This window comes from Rhinatrema bivittatum, chromosome 1, assembly GCF_901001135.1.
Source record: "Rhinatrema bivittatum chromosome 1, aRhiBiv1.1, whole genome shotgun sequence".
NCBI lineage: Eukaryota > Metazoa > Chordata > Amphibia > Gymnophiona > Rhinatrematidae > Rhinatrema > Rhinatrema bivittatum.
In genome coordinates, this window is record NC_042615.1 from 412,311,314 (window position 1) to 412,336,298 (window position 24,985).

Here is a 24,985-nt window from a genome sequence, read left to right on the forward strand (position 1 = left end):
AGAAGGTTTTCACGGGTAATGATTCAGATGAACTGAACCAAATCACGGTGAACCTAGAAGATGTGGTAGACCTGATTGATAAACTGAAGAGTAGTAAATCACCTGGACTGGATGGTATACACCCCAGAGTTCTGAAGGAACTAAAAAATGAAATTTCAGACCTATTAAAAATTTGTAACCTGTCACTAAAATCATCCATTGTACCTGAAGACTGGAGGATAGCTAATGTAATCCCATATTTAAAAAGGGCTCCAGGGGAGATCCGGGAAATTACAGACTGGTTAGCCTGACTTCAGTGCCAGGAAAAATAGTGGAAAGTGTTCTAAACAACAAAATCACAGAACATATAGAAAGACATGGTTTAATGGAATAAAGTCAGCATGGCTTTACCCAAGGCAAGTCTTGCCTTACACATCTGCTCTTCACTTTTTTGAAGGAGTTAATAAACATGTGGATAAAGGTGAACCAGTACATGTAGTATACTTGGATTTTCAGAAGGCGTTTGACAAAGTTTCTCATGAGAGGCTTCTAGGAAAAGTGAAAAGTCATGGGATAGGTGGCGATGTCCTTTCGTGGATTACAAACTGGCTAAAAGACAGGAAACAGAGAGTAGGATTAAATGGGCAATTTTCTCAGTGGAAAGGAGTGCCTCAGGGATCTGTACTGGGACCCTTACTTTTCAATATATTTATAAATGATCTGGAAAGAAATACGAGTGAGGTAATCAAATTTGCAGATACAAAATTGTTCAGAGTAGCTAAATCACAAGAAGATTGTGATAAATTGCAGGAAGACCTTGTGAGGCTGGAAAATTGGGCATCTAAATGGCAGATGAAATTTAATGTGGACAAGTGCAAGGTGATGCATATAGGGAAAAATAACCCATGCTATAGTTACACAATGTTAGGTTCCATATTGGTGCTACTACCCAAGAAAGAGATCTAGGCGTCATATTGGATAACACATTGAAATCATCGGTTCAGTGTGCTGCGGCAGTCAAAAAAGCAAACAGAATGTTGGGAATTATTAGGAAGGGAATGGTGAAAAAAAACAGAAAATGTCATAATGCCTCTGTATCACTCCATGGTGAGACCGCACCTTGAATATTGTGTACAATTCTGGTCGCCACATCTAAAAAAAAATATATATATAATTGCGATGGAGAAGGTACAGAGAAGGGCTACCAAAATGATAAAGGGAATGGAACAGCTCCCTATGAGGAAAGACTAAAGAGGTTAGGACTTTTCAGCTTGGAGAAGAGACGGCTGAGGGGGGATATGATGTAGGTGTTTAAAATCATGAGAGGTCTAGAACGGGTAGATGTGAATTGGTTTTTTACTCTTTCGGATAATAGAAAGACTAGGGGTCACTACATGAAGTTAGCATGTGGCACATTTAAAACTAATCGGAGAAAGTTCTTTTTCATTCAACGCACAATTAAACTTTGGAATGTGGTGCCAGAGGATGTGGTTAGTGCAATTAGTATAGCTGTGTTTAAAAAAAGGATTGGATAAGTTCTTGGACGAGAAATCCATTAATTAAGCTGAGTTAGATAATAACCACCGCTATTACTAGCAATGGTAACATGGAATAGACTTTTTGGGTACTTGCCAGGTTCTTATGGCTTGGATTGGCTACTGTTGGAAACAGGATGCTGGGCTTTATGGACCCTTGGTCTGACCCAGTATGGCATGTTCTTATGTTCTTAAGGGCCGTCGGGCACGTTTGAGGAAAACATGGCGCTCTTATTTCAGCGCCCGTCTTCAAAGTCGCCATCGACTCCGTCCCAGTCATTGCTCCGATGCCGAGGAGTCCCAATCTGTGTCTGTCTTCAGCGTCCCCATCATCGGTGCTGGAGTCAGGAAAGGCTGAGCACAGTGAAAAGCACCGGCACAGGCATCGAAGGCCAGTGCCTTCGACTTGGGGACACCGGTGGCGTCATCGAGTCTTGAGCCACCGAAAAAGGAAACCCGAACTGAGCATAAATCATCCTTGAAGCCAGATGCACCGAGGCGTCCCTCACCTTCGGTGGGTGCGGCTGCCGAGACTCCACCGAGACCGGTGGACCCTCTGGCATTGCCCGCCATGCCTCCCACTCCGGACCTGGGGCTCACCACCCCAGGGTTCCCTGAGGAATTGCACTGGATGGTGCAAGAGGCAGTGGTCCAGGCTGTCCAAAGCCTCCCAAGACCACAGACGCCGGTGCCCATGCTGGAACTGGCACCAATGCCACCGATGCTACTCCTTCTCCTCGATAAGCTTGATGTGCTTATCGGTGCCCTGCCAGGGGCAATGAGGAAATCAACACCATTCCGCTCTCATTGGATGAAGAGCACATGTCGAGGCTGGAGCCCATTCCGGGGCCTTCGGGAGTGCCCGCACCGAGGAGACCGGCAAAGTCACCGATACCATCGATGCCACTTCGCACGGTGCCGGATCAGGATTTATTGGTGCCAAGGCCGGGACCATCTATGTTGGCACAGATACCTTCGGTGCCAAGACCTCTGGCGGAGGGGGTCTGTTTCTTCCACTGCGACCACCGATGGATGCGGGGGATCAGCCATATGATCTGTGGATGGATGATACATCAGATTCCCAAGACTCAGCCAATGTCCCATCAGAGTAGTCACCTCCGGAGGAAAGGCGCAAGTATCCGCCGAAGACCTCTCCTTTATTAGCTTCATTAAGGAAATGGCAGAGACTATTCCCTTTACGCTGCAGACTGAGGACTCCAGGCATAAAATGCTGGAGGTACTTCAGTTCCTGGATCCTCCAAAGGAAATGTCTGTCCCTGTCCATGAAGTTCTGCTAGATTTAATGCAGCGAAACTGGGAACATCCTGGGACAGATCCTCCTGTGAATCGCAAGACTGATGCGATCTATCTGATGCAGCCATCCCCTGGCTTCAAAAAGACGCAATTTGCATATCAGTCGATTGGTGGTGGAGTCCACCCAGAAGAGGGCCAAGCGTCCAAAGCCTCATTCTTTAGCACCACCCAGGAAGGAGCAGAAGTTCCTCGACGCTTTAGGGCGCAGAGTGTTCCACGGAGCTATGCTTATTTCACATATTGCGTCGTATCAATTATATATGACCCAGTACAATCGGTATCTCTTCAAGCCATTACAGGGCTTTTGGTGAGTCCCTCCTGGAGCAGCTTCAAGATCAGCTGAACTCTATCATTAAGAAAGGCTTCGCCGGGAAACATGAGGTCAAATCGGTGTATGATGTATTTGATACTGCATCCCGATTGTCAGCGTCCGGCATCAGTGCTCGGCGTTGGGCTTGGCTGAAGTCCTCGGAACTCCGCCCGGAGGTGCAAGATCGTTTGGCTGATCTCCCCTGCACAGGGGATAATCTCTTTGGAGAAAAGATCCAGGAGATGGTGACCCAGCTAAAGGATCACAATGAAACACTGAGTCAGCTCTCGGCCACTCATGCTGAGTTTTCGACTCCCCCAAACGGCTGTTTAGGCGAGAGATGAAACGACAAGCGAACAAAGCCCGGAGATGATATTCCCCACCAGCACGGGCTCGTCCGTCCCGCCCATTCCAGAAGCCTCCACCACGACAGCCACAGACTCAGAAAGCACAACCTCCTGCCCAGCCTAGTCCTGCTGCGGGATTTTGACTTCCAGCTCGGAAGCGAATGTCATCCCTCTCTGCCATATCTGCCTGTCGGTGGCCGGCTCTACCACTTCACCACCATGTGGCTAAAGAGCACCACAGACCGGTGGGTCTAGTCGGTCGTAGCTCAAGGTAACTACCTAAACTTCCTCTCCATCTCGTCGGACACTCCACCTCGGCCGGGGTAGACCTCCTCAGACCACTCATCTGCAAGAGGAAATAACTTCCCTCCTGCAAGCAAATGGCATAGAACCGGTTCCTTTTTCCCAGAGAGGACACAGCTTCTACTTCCGATACTTTTTAATTCCAGAAAAGACGGGAGGCATTCACCCAATATTAGACCTTCGGGCTCTAAACAAACATCTTTGGAAAGAGAAGTTTTGGATGGTAACCTTGGGCTTCTTAATACCACTTCTCCAACAGGGGGATTGTCTTTCGTCTCTGGACTTAAAAGATGCATACATGCACATGGCAGTTACCCCATCTCACAAACAGTACCTCTGATTCCTTGTCGGAAACTAGCATTTCCAGTACCGAGTACTTCCACTTGGCCTTGCTTCAGCCCCTCGTGTCTTCACGAAATGCCTGGCAGTAGTAGCCGCATACTTAAGAAGACTAGGCACTCACGTCTATCATTATCTAGACAACTGGTTACTGAGTGCTCGGTCACCGGCAGGGGTTCTTCACTCCCTTCGTCTTACAGTGCAGCTACTACTATCCTTGGGATTTCTAATCAGTTATCAGAAGTCTCACCTAATTCAGTCTCAAATCCTCTCATCTATTGGAGCGAATCTCGATGCGATCCAGGCAAAGGCTTTTCTTCCCAGAGACCGAGCTCACACGCTGGCGTGTGCTATACAGTCTTGCCGAACCACAACAGCTTGTCATGTATTCGTCTTGCTGGGATATGTGGCGTCCTCTGTCCATGTTACCCCAATGGCTCATCTGGCCATGAGAGTAACGCAGTGGACATTAAAGTTCCAGTGGTCACAGGCACATCATTCAATATCCAACATTGTCCATATCACCAGGCAGCTTCGCCTCTCACTAGCGTGGTGGATCCAAGAGTCCCACCTGCTCTAAGGGCTACCATTTCAAGCTCCAGAACCTCAGATGATCTTAACAACCGATGCTGCCACTCTAGGGTGGGGGAGCACATGTCAACCAACTGCAGACTCAGGCAACCTAGTTGGCAGAAGAGTCTCAGCATCAAATACATTTTCTGGAGCTCTGAGCAATCAGATATGCTCTCTGGGCGTTCTGGGATTGCTTGTCCAACAAAACAATCCTAATCCAAATGGACAACCAGGTAGCGATGTGGTACGTCAACAAGCAGGGAGGAACCGGGTCCTACCTCCTATGTCAGGAAGTAGCACAAATTTGGGCTTTTTGAATGATGATCTTTTAGCTAAAATAGCCTCTTTCACCTCACTTTTTTAACCATGCTAGCAATCGTTTGACCTTCCTTCCACCTTTCTTGGAATACATACATACTGTGATTCTAGGATGGTGTTTAACAATGTCTACGCCTGTTGAACACTTTTACCTTTTGTAGCTGCACCTTTCCAAAATTTTTTTTTTTTTTTACTTTTTTTCTCATTTTATCAATGTTTGCCTTTCAAAAGTTTAGTGCTAGAGCCATGGATTTACTGCCCCCCTTCCAGTCATTAATTCAAATTTGATCATATGATCACTATTGCCAAGCAGCCCCACCATCGTTACCTCTCACCAAATTATACGCTCCACTGAGAATTAGATCTAAAATTGTTTCCCCTCTCGTCTGTTCCTGAACCAATTGCTCATTAAACTTGTCATTTATTCCATCCAGGAACTTTATTTCTCTAGCATGTCCTAATGTTTCACTTACCCAGTCAATATTGGGGTAATTGAAATCTCCCATTATTACTGCACTACCAATTTGGTTAAAATTCCCTAATTTCTCTTACCATTTCACTGTCCGTCTCACCATCTGGCCAGGTGGATAGTAGTAAATTCTCGTTCCCAGTACACAAGGGACTTCTACCCATAAAGATTCGACTGTGCATTTAGTGTCATGCAGGACTTTTATCCTGTTGGACTCTATGCTATCCCAGACAAAAAAGTGCCACCTCACCACGAAGATGCTCCTCTCTGTCATTACAATAATTTGTACCCTGGTATAGCACTATGCCATTGGTTATCCTCTTTTCATCATGTCTCTGAGATGCCAATTAAGTCTGTCATTCACTGCCATACATTCTAATTCTCCCATCTTACTTTGTAGACTTCTGGCATTAGCATGCAAGCATTTCAAAGTGTGTTTTTGTTTGTATTAACATCTGCTTTTCAGTTGACAGGAATAAATTGGAATCTTTAAACTCAGGTGAATTTTTAATAATGGGCACTTGAACCACATTTCTTATTATTTTATTGGGATGCCCTAATTCTAATGCTTCATTAGTATCCTTCGAAGATGCCTCCCTCCGAACCATGCACTGTTGAGTGATTGTCTGCTTTCCCCTTTGATTTAGTTTAAAAGCTGCTCTATCTCTTTTTTAAAGGTTAGCGCCAGCAGCCTGGTTCCACCCTGGTAAAGGTGGAGTCCACCCCTTTGGAAAAGACTCCCCCCTTCCCCAAAAGGTTCCCCAGTTCCTAACAAAACTGAATCCCTCTTCTTTGCACCATCGTCTCATCCACGCATTGAGACTCCGGAGCTCTGCCTGCCTCTGGTGACCTGCACGTGGAACGGGGAGCATTTCAGTGAATGCTACCCTGGCGGTTCTGGATTTCAGCTTTCAACCTAGGAGCCTACATTTGACTTCCAGAACCTCCCTCCCACATTTTCTTATGTTGGTGCCCACATGGACCACGACAGCTGGCTCCTCCCCAGCACTGTCTAAAATCCTATCTAGGTGATGCGTGAAGTCCGCCACCTTCGCACCAGGTAGGCATGTTACCCAGGTGATCCTGACTCCCACTAGCCATCCTCCTGTCTACATTCCTAATAATTGAATCACCAACTATAACTGCCAACCTAACCCTTCCCTCTTGGGCAATAGCCCGAGAGGACAATGCACCACCTGGATACTCCTTGCTACAGGATCATTTCCTGCTGCACCAGGTTGAGGCTCTTCGATCATGAGACCTTCCTTCTCCAAGGCAGCACCAGGGCTGTCAGACTGGTGTTGGGACTTGGCTACTATGTCCATGAAGACCTTATCTATTATACCTCTGTCTGCCTCAGCTCCTCCAGGTCTGCTACTCTAGCCTCCATAGATCGGACTCGTTCTCTGAGAGACAGGAGCTCTTTGCATTGGATGCACACGAACAATTTCTCGCCGGTGGGTAAAAAAAAATCATACATGTGAAACTCTATGCAAAAGACTGGGAGACCTTCCTCTTGCTGCTGGACTGCTGACGTCATATTAAATTTGTTCAGTTTCTAGCTAAGTTCTAGGTTCCTATGGGAGTAGGACTGCGTACAATTAGAGTCCTTTAAATGTATCAGTGTATTCAAATATATTTTGTGGTGACCTAAATGGGAATGATTAAACTCTCAATAAGGTGTGGTGAGTTTCTGAATTTAAGTTAAAAGGTTGATTAAATTATTATTTTTGTAATGTTAGTGTGACCTGCCTGTAGATTAAAGGATGAGCTGAGGGTGGGTGGGACTGTTGGGAAATACAAAACACACAAACTTCTGTTTTTTGCCTGCCTTTCTGACTACCTATTCATGCAGGTTTAAACAGAAATATGAATAAAAAGTCTTAAAACAGACCTGTGGAAAATAAACTATTTGCCCTATATTTAGAACAGAATTATTAAAATGCAACTGTCAAATTCTTTCGCTCTATTCTGCTACCAAGACTGATCCAGTCTTTAACTATTAATGCAGTACACAGCTTTAAACAGTTTAGAAGCTTCTTAAAGCTTTTAACATAATTTACTTGTTGCAGTTCTAATAGGAGACTATTCCATATTTCCTGGGCTGCTCACTAAAACCTAATCCTGGATGCATTTTGTGTTTGACAGTGTTTCTTATTCATTTAAAACTTGTGTTTTATCCTAGATGGCTGTAGAATTTCTGCATGAACTGGATGTCCCATTTTTTAAAGTTGGATCTGGGGACACAAACAACTTTCCATATTTGGAAAAAACAGCAAAAAAGGGTGAGTGACCTGTTCCATTTTGATTCTTTATTTTTATAAATATGGTAGCTTTATACACAGTCGGTACTAGCTGCCACTTACAGACATTTTTTTCTTTTGGAACTACTTTAATAACCCCTAATATGTTTTATTTTTATAATCTAATCTTGTAAATTCAGTTGTACCCACTGCTTATCTATCTCTCTCTCTCTCTCTCCCTGCCCCTACAGTTTTTTTGATATGGGTGTTACATTGGCCTCAGTTCCGGGGCCTTTTACAATGATATGTTGCAAATTAACTAGTCTGCAATTTTGCTTTTCAGTTCATTTAGGTCCATGGATCAGGGCTAACAGTAGCTCTGTTAGCTACTGTTTGCTCTAGCACCTCTTCAAGATTCACATTGATTTATTTCAATTCTTCCGAATCATCACCTACAAGGAGTGGTTCTGATGTGGATATGCCCACATCATCTTACACAGTAAAGACCAAAGCAAATAATTTGTTTAGTCTTTCTGCTATGTACTTATCCTCCTCAGTACTCCTTTAACCCCCAGTCAGGGATGGATTTAAGATTTTGCTGCCTCGGGTACTTTGGGTGCTTTTTACCCTCTCTGACCCCCTTGCCCCTCCAGCCCCTGTAAGAGTCTGTCACAGGGTAGCAGAGGCTGTTCACTGCTGAAAAAGATTCAGGAGAGCTGGAAGGCAGTACATTTTAGCTAGCCTGCTGTCCCTAAATGTTTGCCACCCTAGATATAGGCATAATGGGTGCCTATTGATAAATCCAGGGCTGCCCCAGTCTGATTCTCTCACAGGTTTCCTGTTTTTAATATACTTGAAAAAGCTTTTATTAGTTTCTACCCCATGGCAAATCTGTCCTCTCTTGGCCTCTTTTATTAATTTGTCCATACTTATGTCCCTTCCTGTTTTATTTGTTAGGTCCTGCATTCCTTGTTTTAAAGATTGCCTTTTTGACTTTGATAACCTATTTCACAGCACTGCTTTGTTAGTGTGGGAGATGTTTCTTCTTCTTTTGACCTTTTTTCATTTGTACAATGCATTTTATCTGGGCTTCCATACCTCATACAAGCTTTAACCCCTGTCATTGTTCCTTTTAAATTCTTTCTACCTAGTCTCATTTATTAATCATTTTAAAGTTGTATGTTTCTGTAGTAGTTTTATTAATTAGTTTTCCTCCAGTGATTATCTCAAATTTGACTGTATTATGATCACAATTTCCAAGTGGCTCCACCACCATTATACATTGCACTCAATCCTGCTTTCCACTAAAAACTAGATCTAAAGTCATACCCCCTTTTATTGGAGCAATTGCTTGATGAAGTCCTCATTTATGGTGTCTAGGATCTTAACCTCACTGTCATACTCTGATGAAATATTCCCTCCAATCAATTTTGGAGTAATTGAAATCTCCTGTTGTGTTTGCACATTTGTTAGCCATCTAATCTCTGTTAGCATTTCACAATCTGTATTACCATCCTGGTGCAGGGAACAGTAGTAAGTTTCCACTACCTTGTTCCTCCCCATCGCACATTTAATTTCAACCAGTGGAGATTCCAGGGAGCAATTTGTTGTCCTGTGAAATTTGTATTTGACTCTATGGAATCCTTAATATATAGTGCCATACCTCTACCACTTCTGCCTGCTTTGTCATTTTGATATATTTTCTACATTGATATCATTGTGTCCCATTGGTTGTCCATTTTCCACCAGGTTTCTGAGATGCCTATTATAGCAATATCTTCATCTAGTGTCTTATATTCTAACTTTCCCATCTTATGTTTAACCCTTCTGGCATTTGCATGCAGACATCTAAATGTATTCTTTTTTATAACCCACTCACTGCTATTGATTTCAGGTACAGTAATTTGGATTCGGCTTTTTCTATATCTTCGTTGTTGGGCACTCTGAATGCCCCTTTCTAATGGTAAGAGGATCGGTGAATACCAGGAGTTCTTTATTTCGCACAAAACATCATAAAAAGCCCTTTGTGTTACTGAGCAATTGTCGGATTTTCTCCATGATCTAGTTTAAAAATTGTTCTATCTTCTTTTTAATTTGTGCCAGCAACCGGGTTCCATTTTGGTTTCGATGGAGCCCATTCTTCTGAAATGTTACCTCTCGCTTAAAATATTGCCTAGTTCCTAATGAAGCTGAAGCCCTCCTCTCTGCACCAATCTCATCCACATAAGGATTCTCTAGAGCTTAGCTTGCCACTGGGGTCCTGATCATGGAGCTGGGAACATTTCTGAGAATGCAGTCCTGGAGGTTTTGGATTCTAGTTTTAATCCTAAGAGCCTAAATTTAGCCTCTAGAACCTCTCTCCTGCACCTTCCTATGTCATTGGTACCCACATTGACCATGACTGCTGGCTCCCCCTCAGCACTGCCAAAAATCTGTGCAGTGCATGAGGTCTGCTACCTTTACACTAGGCAGGCAAATTACCAAGTGATCCAGGTCAATTCCATTTTTATTCACAACCACATTGAGAACAATAACAAAAACCATTTCCATGGGTAAAAACACTGCTTTACTTGTGGAAATGAGCTATTTGATTATTACCCACCTTCTATGTGGATAAAAATACACGTATGTCAACAATTTTTATACTTTTACCTGTGTGTGTATATATATATATATATATATATATTTTTTTTTTTTTTTATTTTATTTTTATTTTTTTTTGATGTTGTGGGGAAATTAGGTCAGGGAGGTAACTATGTACATAGTCTTGCCTTAAAAAATAATATATATATATATATATATATATACAAAAAGAGACATTTGTGCATGCACTTTTCAGGGGACAATAATCAAAGCAAAACTACCTGCAGGTTTTGCCGGACCATGAGTAATTTGGTTATTGCCTCCATCATGCTTAACAAAGAATATAATATATATTATGTAAGTCTTCTGAATTATATCCAAAACAGACACGATATCATTAGTAGAGAATTTTAGTTATTTCTTCTTCTGATCATATTTAATCATGGATTTTCTGTAGTGGACTGAATTAGACATGATCTATGAGTAACGTCATTCGGTGGCACCAAACAGACTTGTCTCTCCAGGCTAGTAGAGCTGTGAGCTCTACGGAGTATGTGCGAGAGTTTCTGCGCGGCCGTTGTCTTGAGCGTCTCTTCAGTCTGTTTTTGACAGAGCATAGCCTAGAAGTGTACTCTATCTTTCCAGAATCTTTTGAAATTTGTTTTTTTCTTAGTTGTCCTCATTTTGTTGCCTTGCTGCCTGCTGCACACATTACAGAACTTTTTGGTGCTACAAAAAATATATATATTGTGCCTCCTTGAAATGGTGAAGACCGCCATTCATGATAAGATGAGGTTCCTCATGGTATGATATTCCTGATTGCTCCGGAGATGCTGGTGGATGTATCCTTGTTCTCATCATTCAATAGTGCAATGCACAGAGACACTGCAAGTCTCTTAGAGGCGACAGTGGATCCTTCCTCCCACAGTGCAGCGTTATCTGCTTTGCCGGGAAATGGGTTGAGTAGGAGCTCCTCATTCACTCCCCCATAGGCCTACATCAGAGCCATGGGGTCAAGGGTTACATTTGCTGAAACCCGGGTTGAGAAAATACAAGTCAGCATTGTTGGATGTATTTGATGTGTGGTTCACTGCTGGATGTGCATGGCATATTGAGGGATGCACTTGACACATGACGCAAGGCGGGACAAGCTCAACCAAATGTGCACTAATGTATGCATTGCTCACTCACTGCATCAAGGCTTTCAATGCCTCGAGGTACTTGACACATTAAAAGCACAGAAGCATCAAGGCACTTGAAGCAAACAAAGCATCCAGGCAGTTCATATTTCCAGGAGGAGAAGGTGTATGCAGCTCCTGTTGAAGGACTTATCTTAACACTCTTCAGTTACCCAAGCCCTCATTTATTAGGAACATAAGAAATTACCATCCTGGGTCAGACCAAGGGTCCATCAAGCCCAGCATCCTGTTTCCAACAGAGGCCAAACCAGGCCACAAGAACCTGGCAATTATCCAGACACTAAGAAGATCCCATGCTACTGATGCAATTAATAGCATTGGCTATTCCTTAAGTAAACTTGATTAATAGCCGTTAATGGACTTCTCCTCCAAGAACTTATTCAAACCTTTTTTGAACCCAGCTACACTAACTGCACTAACCACATCCTCTGGCAACAAATTCCAGAGCTTTATTGTGTGTTGAGTGAAAAAGAATTTTCTCTGATTAGTCTTAAATGTGCTACTTGCTAACTTCATGGAATGCCCCTAGTCCTTCTATTGTTCGAAAGTGTAAATAACCGATTCACCTCTACTCATTCAAGACCTCTCATGATCTTAAAGACCTCTATCATATCCCCCCTCAACCGTCTCTTCTCCAAGCTGAACAGCCCTAACTTCTTTAGCCTTTCCTCATAGGGGAGCTGTTCCATCCCCTTTATCATTTTGGTTGCCCATCTCTGTACCTTCTCCATCGCAACTATATCTTTTTTGAGATGTGGCGACCAGAATTGTACACAGTATTCAAGGTGTGGTCTCACCATGGAGCGATATAAGGGCATTATGACATTTTCCGCTTTATTAACCATTCCCTTCCTAATAATTCCTAACATTCTGTTTGCTTTTTTGACTGCTGCAGCACACTGAGCCGACGATTTTAAAGTATAATCCACAATGATACCTAGATCTTTTTCCTGGGTGGTAGCTCCTAATATGGAACCTAACATCGTGTAACTACAGCAATGGTTATTTTTCCCTATATGCAACACCTTGCACTTATCCACATTAAATTTCATCTGCCATTTGGATGCTCAATCTTCCAGTCTTGCAAGGTCCTCCTGTAATGTATCACAGTCTGATTGTGATTTAACTATTCTGAATAATTTTGTATCATCCGCAAATTTGATAACCTCACTCATCGTATTTCTTTCCTGATCATTTATGTATATATTGAAAAGCACCGGTCCAAGTACAGATCCCTGAGGCACTCCACTGTTTACCCTTTTCCACTGAGAAAATTGACCATTTAATCCTTCTCTCTGTTTCCTGTCTTTTAACCAGTTTATAATCCACGAAAGGACATTGCCTCCTATCCCATGACTTTTTGGTTTTCGTAGAAGCCTCTCATGAGGGACTTTGTCAAACGCCTTTTTGAAAATCCAAATACTCTATATCTACCGGTTCACCTTTATCCACAAGTTTATTAATCCTTTCAAAGAAATGAAGCAGATTTGTTAGGCAAGACTTCCCTTGGGTAAATTCGTGTTGACTGTGTTCCATTAAATCATGTCTTTCTATATGCTCTACGATTTTGATCTTGAGAATAGTTTCCACTATTTTTCCTGGCACTGAAGTAAGGCTCACTGGTCTATAGTTACCCGGATCATGCCTGGAGCCTTTTTTAAATATTGGGGTTACATTGGCCACCCTCCAATCTTCAGGTACAATGGATGATTTTAATGATAGGTTACAAATTTTAACTAATAGATCAGAAATTTCATTTTTGAGTTCCTTCAGTACCCTAGGATGCATACTGTCTGGTCCAGCTGATAGCCAAGAGTTCCTAATTAGGCACGCCAGTTCTCTTAGGTCAGAGAGCACATCAGTCACTCAAGAAGTCTGAAGATAAATGTGACATCGTAGCAAATGTCAAAAGCTATTTTTGCCCATATTAAGTTCATTCAACACAGGTGAAACTGTGGGCAATTCAGTAGCTCATTTTGTGGCAAATCTTAATACTTAACACAGGTAGAGTACAAACATTTTTTTTTCTGCCTGGTTATTCAAGGAGACAGAAGGAATAATCCAATTCTTTTCAGCATTGCTACAGTCATTCCTCAGACCAGAGTCCCAATGTTACCCATTTGGGAGAACACTTTCTCAGAATCCTTGATACTGGGATCTGGATCTTCTCACACAAATCGCAGCAGAGTAAGACTGTTTAGAAGTGGTTGACTGGGATTTCTTTTCCCCCCTCTAAAGCTGCCGGCAGATCCCCTTGGTTCATCTTCATCATCCTGAAATCCTGGGTTAGTTAGTAAACACTTTCCTTCATGACAAGGTTCTACGGATATATCTTCTGACCCATTTCTGGATTCGCTTGACATCGCACTGTAACCCCCGTCATACTCGAGGTTTGTGGAACAGATGGGAATAAGGCTTAGGGCCTGATTTTCAAAACCATCTACCTACATACATATGCTTTACATATGTAACTCCTTTGAACTTTCACCTGTTACCATCAAATTCCCTTCCTTAGAACCTTTTGGATCCCTCCAGATATTGGATGCCCCATCCGATCCAGTGGCTCTCCTAGTCTGTTTGCCAATAACAAAGTGGAAACACTTGTCTGATATTCCTGCAGTGCCACAAAGCTGAATGTCAGTTGCAGAGTTCCAATTCCCTGCGGTTCGCAGTCTGCCCTGAATAAGGCTCCTAGACATTTTGGCAAGTTCTTCTGAGGGTTTTTTTTTTTTTTTGCAGTCTGCAGGAGACAGGTTTTTATTGCCCACATTCTCTTTTCAGGTCAGTCGGAAGGGTGCATTCAGCACCTTCTCAGTTCTTTCATGTGGATAAAGGTGAACCGGTAGATATAGTATACTTGGATTTTCAGAAGGCGTTTGACAAAGTTCCTCATGAGAGGCTTCTAGGAAAAGTAAAAAGTCATGGGATAGGTGGCGATGTCCTTTCGTGGATTGCAAACTGGCTAAAAGACAGGAAACAGAGAGTAGGATTAAATGGGCAATTTTCTCAGTGGAAGGGAGTGGACAGTGGAGTGCCTCAGGGATCTGTATTGGGACCCTTACTGTTCAATATATTTATAAATGATCTGGAAAGAAATATGACGAGTGAGATAATCAAATTTGCAGATGACACAAAATTGTTCAGAGTAGTTAAATCACAAGCAGATTATGATAAATTGCAGGAAGACCTTGTGAGACTGGAAAATTGGGCATCCAAATGGCAGATGAAATTTAATGTGGATAAGTGCAAGGTGATGCATATAGGGAAAAATAACCCATGCTATAATTACACGATGTTGGGTTCCATATTAGGTGCTACAACCCAAGAAAGAGATCTAGGTGTCATAGTGGATAACACATTGAAATCGTCGGTTCAGTGTGCTGCGGCAGTCAAAAAAGCAAACAGAATGTTGGGAATTATTAGAAAAGGAATGATGAATAAAACGGAAAATGTCATAATGCCTCTGTATCGCTCCATGGTGAAGACCGCACCTTGAATACTGTGTACAATTCTGGTCACCGCATCTCAAAAAAGATATAATTGCGATGGAGAAGGTACAGAGAAGGGCTACCAAAATGATAAGGGGAATGGAACAGCTCCCCTTTGAGGAAAGACTAAAGAGGTTAGGACTTTTCAGCTTGGAGAAGAGACGACTGAGGGGGGATATGATAGAGGTGTTTAAAATCATGAGAGGTCTAGAACGGGTAGATGTGAATCGGTTATTTACTCTTTCGGATAGTAGAAAGACTAGGGGACACTCCATGAAGTTAGCATGGGGCACATTTAAAACTAATCGGAGAAAGTTCTTTTTTACTCAACGCACAATTAAACTCTGGAATTTGTTGCCAGAGAATGTGGTTCGTGCAGTTAGTATAGCTGTGTTTAAAAAAAGGATTGGATAAGTTCTTGGAGGAGAAGTCCATTACCTGCTATTAAGTTCACTTAGAGAATAGCCACTGCCATTAGCAATGGTTACATAGAATAGACTTAGTTTTTGGGTACTTGCCAGGTTCTTATGGCCTGGATTGGCCACTGTTTGAAACAGGATGCTGGGCTTGATGGACCCTTGTTCTGACCCAGTATGGCATTTTCTTATGTTCTTATGTTCTTATCTATGAACTTTTCAACTGTTTTCCACATGTCAGCTTAGACCGGAGCTTTGCATAAGATGTGGCTCAGGGCAAATAGCATCCAAGGTAATTTCAACAAGAAGTCACTGGATGTACCTGGTCACTGTGATAAATTAAGAAACAGAATGTAGCAATCCTGTCATGGGTCCCCAAGCACTAGGAGTGTGCATTCGTTTGCAGCGCATTGGCAATCTGCAACGTATAGGTCCATATTCGTTGTATTCGTGGGTACGCGAAAGGTATTGCGATCCCTCACGAATAAAACATATCATACATTTTATTCTTTTGGCGCGCTCGCAGTGATTTCTAAGCGGCCGTTTGTAATAGGAGAATGCTATTTGGGTGTATCCATAGCCAAAAACCAGCCCTTTCCTGTGAGTCATCAGTGACCTCACAGCCCTGTCATAGAGTGGGTCAGACAAGTTGCAACATATCAGCGGTAAGAATTTTGGAAATGCAGCCAATCGCACTCTCACTCGGTGGTTGGTGACAATTTTGCTGATGACACAGCACTATATATATTTAAGCACGCAGCATGCCATGCGCTTTCTTTGCAGAGGAGGTCTGGGGAGGTGGTCTGCGGAAGGTGACTGCACTCAGAGCTAATTTGAGTTCTCAAATCTGTATTCAATTGCTAGCTAGGCTAGCTACTTCGATAGAAAAACATATTTGTTCTGCATTTGGCTGCATTTGGCTGCAGTGCCAGCTACTCGCCCTGTTTTTGTTTTTTTATTGACTGCAGATTTTCTTATTGATCTGAGACGGTTTCTCTGTGCCACTGAGAGAAGCTGCTAGCACTAGCAGTGGCATTTTGCTGCTTATTTTACCCCCTGGGATAGGTTGCAAGCAGCATTTGGGTGTTGTGGGTGGGAGATATATTCAGTTTCTAGCTAGTTTGACAGAATTGCTATTGGAAAAGAGATTTCATCGATTTTGTTACTGTGCCAAGCAAGGGTTTTTTTTTTTTATTGAACTCAGTCTCTCTGTGCTCTTTTAATCCAAGAAGGCAAGGCAGTGCACTGGGCATCGGGCAGTTTTGCAGACTCACATATATTGGTACAGCGGTGCTCTGTGAAGCCAAATCCCCAGTGGGCCTCTCTTGCAGTTATAAGCTTGGTGTGTGCACATACATTACATTAGTGCACATCAAGGCACTGTGCCTGTGGCTAGGCAGTTTTGCAGACTCGCGTATATTGGGACAGTGGTGCTCTGTGAAGCCAAATCCCCAGTGGGCCTCTTTTGCAGTTACAAGCTTGGTGTGTGCACATACATTACATTAGTGCACATCAAGGCACTATCCCTGTGGACAGCCAGTTTTGCAGGCTCACGTATAATCGTATATTGGAACAGTGGTGCTCTGTGAAGCCAAATCCCCAGTGGGCCTGTTTTGTAGGTACCACTTTGTTGTGTGCACATACATTACATTAGTGCACATCAAGGTACTGCTGTGGGCAGCCAGTTTTGCAGACTCACGTATATTGGTACACCGGTGCTCGCTGAAGCAAAATCCCCAGTGGACCTCTTTTGGAAATAATTCTTTTAATTGAAATCCCTAGTAGGCAGTGACATTAAATCCATTATGTCGGGGAAAGCTAGATGTGGTCAGGTGATTGGGACTGGGAGAGGAGACACCTCAAAAGGGAGTGCCAGTCTCCCATTAAAGTTAAAAAGGGACCTGTTACAATCTAAAATCTCTAGAAGGGCAGGAAGTTCCATCTGGGAAAAAAAATTAAATCTAAACATGATGCATCGCCACCACCTGTTTCTGACCCTGTAGTTTTGGAGGTGAGGAAAGGGAAGGCTGAGTCATGCAAGACAAAATGTTGACACCCAAAAGTAGCAGTGGGACAGCAGTCTCGACTTAGCATTGACAATGTAGCGCAGGCACTGTTTGCTTCTGATTCCGATGAAGAATCATCTTGTGTGGGATTCTCATCAGAAACAGAAGAAATAATAGCTGATGAAGTTTTAGGAGGATTCGTTCGTCCTGTCTTAGCCTCCACTTCAGTGCAGCAGGGGACAGATGAAACTGATGATGATGAGGAGGAAGAGCAGTCAGCGCAGGCACAGTGTGACTGATGCCCCTGGCATTGCTTCTCAGGGTGCACCCACTACTTCAGCTCCAGTGCCAGCATCCACCCCAAAGACTATACAGAAGGGAGGATCACTAAAGACATCTGCGATCTGGAGCCACTTTAAAGTGATGGAGGACCCATGTTTTTCTCAGTGTAATTATTGTGGCAGGGCTATTAGAGGCAAGCAAATGGGACATCTATCTAATTTTGGCAAGCTGCATCATATGAAGAGGCAACACCCAATAACAGTACTGCCATCTGGGGATGGTGGCAGTACAAGTCAGGGGGACCCCTTTTTCCAGGCAGCGTAAAGTGATTGAAAAGGAGCAGTGTCACCCCACGCCCTTAGTCCCTTCTACCAGTCAGGTGGCAGGCCAGCAATCCCCTGACATGTCACAGAAGTGACAACCCACCATGGAAGAAATGGGGTGGAGTAATTCTCCATCTTATGTTTCAGCTCATCTATAGAGGGCTGAAGCTTTTGCAACTGGTCTGTGATTGCTCCAGGTTAGCTCTCAGATGTTCGCGTCGAGATCCCCTTGGCGGAGGGGCTTATCTCCGGTGCCATTTTGTCTCCAGCAGACTTTGGTTTGTCTGTTCATGTTCTCTTTGATCTGGTTATTTTGCTTGACATTTTTAATGACGAAATTGTCCATAAAAGCTGCTAATTTGTATTATCGGTATTGCTTATTAGAGCCTTGATTCTTGGCAGGATTACTGAGATTATTGCTGGCTCCTAGGGAGAGAGCAGGATATAAGCAACCTCTCAGGATGACGTCATCCCCTTTCTCATGCATTTCTAAAGCGAGAAAGTAAAGCAAAGAGTAAAATAAAAAATCACCTGGGTTTGGAATAGTCCAATTACCTCCTTATTCCTTTGCTGTAAAATCCACTGTAAATAAAGCAAAGAAAACAAGGATTTATTTACATTCACCTCCAGGAAAAGACCATAGGTTGCTTGACAACTTTGGAAAGAAAGTGTAGTAAAGCTTCATGCTAACTGCTTGCATCTCTACTCCTCTGTTTTATATGGTGCAGAATCTGTATGACTACATTTAAAAAAAAATTTAAAAAAAACCTAAAACCTTTTCAGCCTACTGAAGGCGGAAATGATTTATCTTCAACTACTTTTAGATATGAAAGAGTGCATATAACAGCATCTTTGCTTCATTTATGAATCATTTGATGCCATATCATGTATCTCATCTGCTTCAATCAGAGATCGACACATGGCCTAGTTAAAATCCAGCAGCATTCAAGACCATGTTCATGAAAAGTTAGCGAATGTCCTAGGTCTAGGGGAGCACCTTTTTTGGAGAAAAGCTCACTGTCTCAAATAAAAGAACAGAATATGGCTTTCTAAGCCCTCTCCAAGGGACCCGAGCAACACCCCTTTTCTTGATGATAAAACTCCTTCTACTCTTACAAAGCATTGTACGTCAGAGATGCCCTTTCAGATCTTTCCAAAGGTATTGCTTCCTGTGTCTTCCAGCTCAGCAACAGTAACCACTTCAGGACAGACCCTGACAGTGGAATGCTATTAGTCTAAGACAATACAATAGGCCCAGTCACCTTCTCCAGTGGGAGACAGACTCTAGGGCATCTTGGAACCAGATAACCAAGGATCTCTGGATCCTCAAGATTTTGGAGTCCAGATACCGTTTGTGTTTCTCCTGGTTACCATCTCTTCCACCTTAATTGACTCTCAATCCAGATCTATCACGCTTGATGCAACTCTATCTGGAAGCAATGAGCAATAGAGCCAGTCCCTGCATTCCAACATGGACAGGGATTTTACTCCCAGTATTTCTTCATCCCCAAAAAATAGGGAGGATTGAAGCCCATTCTGGATTTGAGAGAACTGAACAAGAGAAATTCAAAATGAATTCCCTTAGCACTATTCTCTACATCCAGAAGGGGGAATGGTGAGTGTTTCCAATCTGAAGGATGTATAAACTCCTGGGTTTGGAATCCATCCCACTGGCGCACTACCTTCACTTCAAAGTTCATTCTTTCCATTATCAATACAGGGTACTTCCCTTTGGCCTCTTGACAGCTCCTAGAGTCTTCACCAAATGCCTCTTCACCTTCGGCTTCCAAGCATCCAAGTTTTCCCATACCTAAATAATTGGTTAATCACAGCAAGCTCCTGAGAGGAGGTGTTGCTGTCCCTGCAAAAACAATTCAGCTTCTTCAGAGGTTGGGATTTCTAATGAACTTTAAGACATCCAATCTGGTGCCAACCCAGAAAATAAAATTTATCAGAGAATGGATAGTCACTGCAAGAGAGCTCTTCTACTGTCAGAACAAGTGAGCACTATGAGATTGCTCATTCACAAACTACTGACCTCACAACAGTCGACAGCTAGAACGATTCTCATTGTTTTGGGTCATATGGCATCAGCCATTCATGTAGTTCCACTGACCTGCCTCTATATGAGATACCTGGAATGGGAATGATGTACAAGCGGATGATGCTATAGTTCTTCAACATATTAATCCCCTGATGCAGAATCTTCGAAAAACACAACACGTTTTAGGACTCTTGGGATTACCATTTGGATAGCAGTGACTAAAAGTTAAGTTGCTTTTCAATTTTTGTGTGCATTTAAAATATAAAAAAAAGTCTTGAACATTGAGGACCGAAGATTTGTAAAGCAATGAAGGCCTTTTTGACCCGAAGTGCTTAGTATGGTGGTTAATTCTGGTTATGGTCACTATTAATACTATTGATTTTGCTTTTCCACTGTTACCATTGATCGCCAAAACTGTACAGAAACTGCTACAGTATCATGATCTGCTGATCCTCATAGCTCTAGCATGGCCCAGACAGATCTTGTTTGCATATCTCGTACAGCTTTCTAGCAGTCCTCTCATTCATCTAGGGACAGAAGCTGCCTTTTTAATTCAAGACAAAGGAACACTTTTCCGTCCGCACCTTTCATTCCTTAACCTGATAGCTTGGAATTTGAATGCTCAGTAATTGCTGATTTGTCTTTGCCCAGGGACATTGAAGCCATAATGGTTTCAGCCAGGAAGCTATCAACTAGAAGAAACTAAGGCTTTAAATGGAAAAGAGATTCCTTATGGTGTCATAACATTCTTTGGACCTGTTTTTTTTTTCGAGCCTAAACATTTGCTAACTTATTTGCTAACTTATTTTTCTGTAAGAGTACATCTCAGCACCATAGCAGCTTACCATGTTACAGTTGACGACAAATCTATTTTAACTCATCCATTGGTTGAAATTCATGAAAGGCTTATGGCATATTAAAGCTCTGATTCAAAAACCTCCAGTTCCATGGGAACTGAATGTTCTCTCTCAGTTGATGAAGCCACCTTTTGAACCATTACAGATGGTTTCTCTTAAATACTTGATATGGAGTTGTTTCTTGTGGCCGTAACATCAGGCAGGAGAGTCAGTGAACTCCAAGCTCTAGTTCACTATACATGCAATTCATCCACAGTAGGGTGGGGCTGTGCACTGACCCGAAACGTCTCCAAAAGTTGTCTAGGCTTTCCATATCAATCAATTCATCTTATTGCCTACCTTCTTCCCAAGACCATATGCTCATGAAGGAAAGAAATCTCTTCATATTTTGAACTGCAAAAGGGCATTAGCCTACTACAAGAAAAGAATGCAGCCACATTGCCGAGTTTCACAGCTCTTCATATCTTATAATCCTAATAGACTTAGCACAGCGGTTACCAAATGAACCTTGTCCAAATGGATAATGGACTGCATTCAGCTCTGCTATACAGTCGCAGGCCTACAAATCACACATTCTGTAAAAACTCATCAAGTTAGGGCCATGGCCTCTTCCATTGCTCACCTTTGAGAGGTGCTTCTCAAAGATATCTACAAAGCTGCAACATGGTCATCAGTACACATTGTCTATGCGGTAGTGGGATGTAAAAATCTCTCAAAAATTAATAGTAAATTTGAAGAAGCAGTTTTGTATAACCTATTCTCTCATTAGTGTACTCTCCACAGTAAGAATCCAAGTTGTTTATTCAGTAAATGTTAAGCTGCAACCCTCAACTTGTCCTCCACACATGACATGGCTAATTCAACCTGCTTGTCAATGGAAAAAGTAAGTTTTCTTACTGTAAACTGTTTTCTGTAGATAGCAGTATTAATTAACCATGGTTCAAACTTGCCTGGAGAGCGGACTACCTGGCTAGGATTAGCTTTGATATCGACTGAGGAGGCTCATGAGGCAATATCCGCCCAGGAATTCATGCACGTGCTCAGTAGAGCTGAAAGCTCTCCTAGCTAGGAGAGCTGAAAGCTCTCCTAGCTAGGAGAGATGTCTATTCTGTGCTGCCAGATGAGGTCAACCACATGCCATGACCAATTCTACGAAAAGCACCATTTATGGAAAACAAACTTGCTTTCCCAGGCATGGCATACTAACTTTTACACAGATAATATTCAGTTAATGATTGTGGTATTTTGGGCAATAGCGATTTGGGAAGCAGCCAGGAAAACAAAGAAGATAAATTCTGGCTGTTTTCCTTACATGCACTTTTATTTACAGAGAGAGAAAAAACAGAAAACAATTGCAGCTCGCCTTGCTGTTCTGGTAGCACTCAACATCAAGCATAATATGTCTTCTCAAAGGATGGCTTCCTGTCTGCTGCCCAGGGTCTCTTTAACCCTTCTAGGCCCTGAGTTGTTATACTCTGGTGAGAGTCTTCTCCCTTCTCACATGATTCCTTGTTGGTCTGGATCTTAAGGATGACTGGCCGAGACAGCTGTGCCCGGACCCTTAAAGTAGTCTGAGGGAGTTTCCTATAGACTCCCCCACGTACCCATCCCTTCATCTTAACCTTGTCGGGATGAGTGCCTTTCTGTTCTAGGGACACTTCTCTAGACAGGAAATATGCAAGTTGACTTAGAAAGTAGACACTGCTATTACTAGCAACAGTAACATGGGATAGACTTATTTTTTGGGCACTTGCCAGGTTCTTATGGCCTGGATTGGCCACTGTTGAAGACAGGATGCTGGGTTTGATGGACCCTTGGTCTGACCTAGTATGGCATGTTTTTATGTGTTTCCTCTACCTGCACTATGTTGTATTTTATAGTTGAAGGACTGTAGAGCCAGGAACCTCATCACCCTCGCATTGGACTCCTTATTTCTATTTATCCATTGGAGCAGTTGATGGTCTAAACAGAGCATGAACTGCCTTCCCAGCAGGTAGTAGTGCAAGGCTTCTATGGCCCACTTAACTGCCAAGGCCTCCTTCTCGACAGCTAAGTAACACCTCTTCCATGGCATCAGCTTCCAGCTAATGTATGGCAAAGGATCATCTTGGCCATCCTTCTCTTGGACTAAGACAGCTCCCAAGCCTACTTCTGAGGCATCAGTCTGCACCATGAAGGGTTCGGTGAAGTCTGGACTGGTTTGGACCATAAGGACTCTTTCAGAGCCCTCCTTAGCTTCAGCTGACCTCAGAACTTTCTCTGGTGCTTTCTTCAACAGCTTTGTAAGAGGCTCTGCCTTCTCTGAGCAATTGGAGATATAGTACCCCATGAGGCCTAGGAATGCTCTCACCTTCACTTTTGTTTGTGGGACTGGCACCCATATGATCGCTTCGATCGTCCGGCTCTGCGGCTGGACCTTGCCCTTCCCCAGGGTGTAGCCAAGGTACTGGACTTCTTGTCCTCCAAACAAGCACTTCTTAGGGTTGACCATCAGTCCTGCTTTCCTCAGACTGGCTAGCATGGCCTAGAATTGATTTAGGTGTATCTCATTAATTTGGGCTGTAGACCATGATGTCATCCAAGTAGGCAGCTGTGTACCTTTGATATCGGCAGAGTAGGCAGTCGTCAAAGTGCTGAAACATTGTGGGGGAGGCATAGAGTCCAAAAAAGGAGTATGATGAACTGGAAATGTCCACCTGGCATCAAGAATGCAGTCTTTTCCTTTGCTGCTGGTGTGAGAGGCACCTGCCAATACCCTTTTGTAAGGTCCAAGGTAGAAATGAACTGGGCTGATCTCAGACATTCAATCAGTTCATCCATTTGAGGCATCTGGTATGCATCGACTTTTGAGACCTCATTGACCTTTTTAAAGGCTGTGCAGAACCTTATGCCCCCACCTGCCTTCGGCAAAAACACCATTGGAAGAACCAGTCACAGTTAGACTCTGTAACGCCAAGCCGAAGCATCTCCTTCACTTGGGTCTCAATGACGCGACACCTGGCCTCAAGAATCCAATAGGGTGGTTGCTGCATGGCAACTCCATGAGGCATAATGATATCATGCTGTCCCAGGTGGGGTACAACCTGGTAGGTTTGAGAAAATCCCCTTGTTTTGCTTCACCAGCTGATTTAAGTCAGCTGTTCATGCGGTGGGCAACTGCTCTTCAAAAGGAATTTGGATTCAATCCACTTCATTTCCAACCTTCTTGGACCACTCTGCACACCTGTGCAAACCACTTCTTCAGAAAGTTTACATGGTAGATTTGGGGGGGGGGGGGGGGGTTTGTTTATCTGGCTGGGCTATTTTGTAATCCACAGGTCCTGTTTGCTCCCAAACCTCATAGGGTCCTTGCCAATGGACTGCCAACTTCTTTTCGAAAGATGGGAAGATGACAAGGATGCGATCCCCCAGCTGGAATACTCTTTGGGCCATGGGATGATGGTAACTTTGGGCTTGGTTAGCCTGAGCCTTCTCTGGGTATAAGCAGACCTCTTCCCCAGCTTATTTTAGGTGATCCTGCACTCTGAGAAATGTAGTCTGAGGTTCTGCCTGGGGTTCCCCTTGTCTTCCCCAGTTTCACAAGTTATGTCCAAAAATCCTCTCTGCCTCCTCCCATACATTAACTCAAAAGGGGAGAATCCAATGAGCTCTGAGGTACTTGGCATATCGTGATTAGCACATAGGTTAGCAATGAGTCTCAATTCTTGCCTTCTTCAACATTTCCTCAACATTTGCTTGAGCATCTGATTGAAGCACTCAATGAGGCCATCTGTCTGTGAGTGATACACTGGGGTACATAATGTTTTTACCTTGAGCAAGGTGCAGAGTTGTTTTATTACCTTGGACATAAATGGGGTCCCCTGATCCATCAGGACTTTGAATAGTCCAAGTTATGAAAAAAACCTCCATTAGAGCAGTCGCTACCATCGGGGTCTTCATATTCCATAGCAGTACTGCCTCTGGATATCTTGTGGCATAGTCCAGAATAATGAGGATGTACTTATTTCCTTTAGTAGATGTCTCTAATGGCCCTAGTAGTTTTAATGATGGGCATATA

General features: G+C 43.1%; 1 protein-coding gene across 1 annotated transcript in view; it reads left to right on the plus strand.

The window, feature by feature from the left end:
* The window catches only part of LOC115092073 (sialic acid synthase-like), a 221,561-nt gene that overhangs the window by 74,848 nt on the left and 121,728 nt on the right, over positions 1-24,985 (plus strand). The window contains exon 3 of the mRNA XM_029602571.1: positions 7,673-7,772. Coding sequence (XP_029458431.1) covers positions 7,673-7,772 — 100 coding nt within the window. The remainder of the gene's footprint in view (positions 1-7,672; positions 7,773-24,985) is intronic.